Source organism: Calonectris borealis, chromosome 20 (genome assembly GCF_964195595.1).
Source record: "Calonectris borealis chromosome 20, bCalBor7.hap1.2, whole genome shotgun sequence".
Taxonomy (NCBI): Eukaryota; Metazoa; Chordata; class Aves; order Procellariiformes; family Procellariidae; genus Calonectris; species Calonectris borealis.
The window spans coordinates 7,082,652-7,086,163 of NC_134331.1; the positions used below are offsets into that span (position 1 = coordinate 7,082,652).

A 3,512-nucleotide genomic window follows, 5' to 3' on the forward strand; every position below is an offset into this window, starting at 1 on the left:
GACATGGGAAGCCTTCACGGGAACCAGAGCTGGCCCCACATTCAGCGTTTTTACCCTCACTGTTAGTTTTCCTCCCCGCAACTGCAAAATACCCACCGTGCACAGGCTTTGGGGGGGTTTAGAGGCTTGCACCTCATGCTGAAGCCCAGCATCTGCCTATTTAAACTCCTTCCCCCAGCCCTTATCATACGCAGCCCCAACGCACGTCTGCAAAAGCAGATGCGTGCCCGCCGCCAGACAGGAGCCACCGTCCTGCCGCCCGCCCCGCAGCAAGCCCGTTAGATGGCACCACGGAGTAGCGCTCCTTCCTTGCGCCCACACGTGTCTTGACGCCAGTCCAGCCTTGAACTGGCCTTCTGTGCAAGGCAGCAAGCCCCGGGCACCGCCGTAGTAGCTCGCTGAACCCACCGAACAACGAGCAGTGATAGGGCTCGCCACGCCGCGCTCGCCCCTCTTCCCTGCAATGACAGTCCTCAGCGGAGGCAGGATTTTTCCAGGATCAGCCTTTTTTTTATTTAAGGATTTTTGCATAGGCAAATGTTACATTTTTGGACACACAAATGTTAAAATGATCAATCCTATGTGTATGCACGCGCTTATACCCACAGCCCGTGCTGTCTTTCTTAGGGTATTTATTCATACGCGTATATACAGTGGCCTGGCAGAAGATGTTTTCCGTGGTTTGAAAGAATGCTCTAAAAGGGTCAAACTGAGAAATGCCTTTAAAGAGTGTCCACTCTGTGTGTCGGTGTCTGTGCATTTTGGTTTCAGCAGCTTTGTGTCTGTGTCATATAATCTGTAGACTGTGTATTGCACTTTTCTATTTTGAATTTTGTTCTGACTCCTCTTACTTTACTCTCTCACCTCTAAAAACAGGATTTCTAATGAAAATAAGCAATAAATTGCTGTATATGCTCAGGTGTAAAGGATTTTCAAAAGCAAGACAGCTGGCAGCACACCGCTGTCCTTCTGCCTCGGACTTTTTGTGATAGACAATATATTGATTAAAACAAAAATAGGAAAGTGCAATGGAATGAGGGTGTTTGCTGACCTTGTTCCGATGACAGAAAAGTCATTTCGGGGTGAGACTGTGCCTTGAGCTTTTGCAGGGACCTGTTGTCCTGGGCATAGGATCAAGGGAGTTTTTTTCTCAAGTAAGGATTGCAAGTAGGTAGCAGTTACCATTTAAAAACGAGGTACAATCCTAAGAAAACTGCTAGGAAAATTTCAATCAAAAGAAGCAAATTCATAAGGCATAGATTGGTTAAATGTGCACAATTGTAAATATAGACAATAATTTACAGGCTTTTCTCTTGAAACATTAATGCTGCTATGAGGAGACAAGAGTGTGACTTACTTATAATGACTTACCATAACATTTCCATACTGTAAATGAGACAGATTAAGTTGACATTATATATTACTTAGCTGTGTACCAATTAGCTAAACAAATGCTATGAATTCCGTCATTTATGATGGAAGCTACATAAAAATTGTATAATTACTGCAGTGAGTCATCTAGTTAAATGGCACTCCTATATGGACGAATTGATTTCAGTGCAAGATTAATAGCCTTTTGCTGCTGTTTTACGTGCTTGCCAAAGACCATACTACATTGTTGCTAAGCATCATTAATGGATTAAAATAAGGGTTCTGCATAATTCCTACCGTGTATCTTCAAACAGCTTGTTTAGTTTGTGCACTAGCCTAGCGCTTGTTAGCCCTACATAACACACGGGTCTGGAAGGCTGACACGTGTGAAGGAGGTTAATGCAATCCTAAGAACTCTTTCAAAAGCTCACAGGTTTTCTTGTGGATGACTTCGCGGAGTTTCCGCACGCGCCGGATGCTGGAGGTCCCCACAAAGCTGTCTGGCTGTAGGACAGCCATGCCGTTGTGGACGTCTCCCATGATGATGAGCTGGCCATCCACTGTGGTCATGTTGGGACATGGGCAGCTCCAGTCCATATTCAAAAGCGTGATTTCTAGTGGTTCCTTCCCCAGGAATTTTAATCCCATTTTTTCATCTTTGAGAATCTCCTCCACTGTCACCAGGGCATGTCCCGAGTCTTGGTCTTCGGTCAGCTCTGTTATACGGCCCAGGATAACAAAGTCGCTTTTGCAGAAGCTTGTCACCAGCTTCTGGCGCGGTTTGCAAGCTTTGCAGTGCGTGTTCTTCGGGAAAGGGCACATCTCTTCGCAAGCCTCCCGGCTCTCAAAGTTGTTCTCGTTGCCTCCACACCCGCCGTAAATGAAGGACTGGCACTGCTTTGTCAGGCTGTTATAGGCCCATCTGGGCTCGTAGGCCTTGCAGTGACCTTGGAGGGCTGGCAGATTGCAAATGTTGATTGGGCCGTTCATGCACGTTAACATACAGTTCTCATAGGTCTCAAAGTGGTTGAGGTTGCTGTTACAGTTCCCATAGATGAAAGTAAAGCAGTTGTTTTTCTTTGCATCGTAGTACCACCTGGTCTGCTCTTCCCCACAGTCTTCGCTGTCTGGTTGCTTCAGGCACTCATCGGTTGGAAAGTGTGTTTTGTTTTGGGAAGCTTCTTTGGATGTGGGTTCTCCTTTGATGACTGACAAAGGGAAATCAGCCCTGAGAAGGCCACCGCTGTTTTTGGCGGTGCAGGTATAGATGCCTGCATCTTGGAGCTGGGTGTTGTAGATGACCAGTTGGGCGATGTTGGTGACCACGACGTTCCCTCTGACGTGATTTGGCTTCATAATGACTTTGTCTTTCCCATCGACCTGCTTCTCCCACGTGATTTCTGGCTTGGGTCTCCCTGTAACATCACAGAGGAAGCTGACGGTCTCTCCCACGTAGACGGACTGATGGACGGGGTTGTTCACTAGAGCAGGTGGCAAGATATCAATGACCGTTGTCTCGGAATAGGCAGTAGTGGGGCGAGCTGTTGTTTCTGGTGGGATAGGGCTGGTGTTCGGCCAGGTAAGATGGTACCTACAGGTGACTACGTTCAGTGTAATGCCTTTGATGCAAGCTTCTGCATCCATGTAGCACTTGTTGTAGTAGGTGAGCCCGTCGGAGGCACAGGTGAAGCTCGGCTCCTTCTCACACCTGTCCTTGCACTTGCAAACGGGTTGCCCATCCCAGATGTCGCACTCCGAGCCTTGCTGGATGCACATGAAACGGTCGCAGGTTGCCTCTTTGGGCATTCCCACTGGCCCTTTTTTCCCCTTGACGTCCATATACCGAGCCGCCACGCAACTCCTTGTTCCACAGACATTGGGGCAGCACTTCTCAAAGGTCTCGCACTCCTGCGGGGAAAGAAAACAACCCGATCGTTACTGGGAACAGAGTAAAGTCCTTTTTAGAGACCCAGCAAGCAGAGAGCCCAGATACTTTCAAGGTGTTAGCTCAGGGGACCCATGTTTGCCACAGATGTCCGTGGTCCAAAACTCAGTGTCCCCACTGGCAACGAGTGGCAACATCCCTCCAGCATCTCCTGAGAGGTGTATGAACACACTGGGGCTTCTGAAGTGCTTCAGGA

General features: G+C 48.1%; 1 protein-coding gene across 1 annotated transcript; it reads right to left on the reverse strand.

Moving 5' to 3' along the window:
- Window positions 1–1,661: 1,661 nt before the first annotated feature.
- On the reverse strand, window positions 1,662–3,225 carry WFIKKN2 (WAP, follistatin/kazal, immunoglobulin, kunitz and netrin domain containing 2). Its single transcript, XM_075170098.1, has one exon. It carries the CDS (start codon window positions 3,208–3,210, stop codon window positions 1,768–1,770), a length of 1,443 nt encoding a protein of 480 aa, XP_075026199.1. The 5' UTR covers window positions 3,211–3,225; the 3' UTR covers window positions 1,662–1,767.
- Between the last annotated feature and the right edge of the window lie 287 nt (window positions 3,226–3,512).

Bases quoted from the DNA above. Each gene is read 5' to 3' on its own strand.
- WFIKKN2 (XM_075170098.1), bottom strand. From the start codon at position 3,210: ATGGACGTCAAGGGGAAAAAAGGGCCAGTGGGAATGCCCAAAGAGGCA.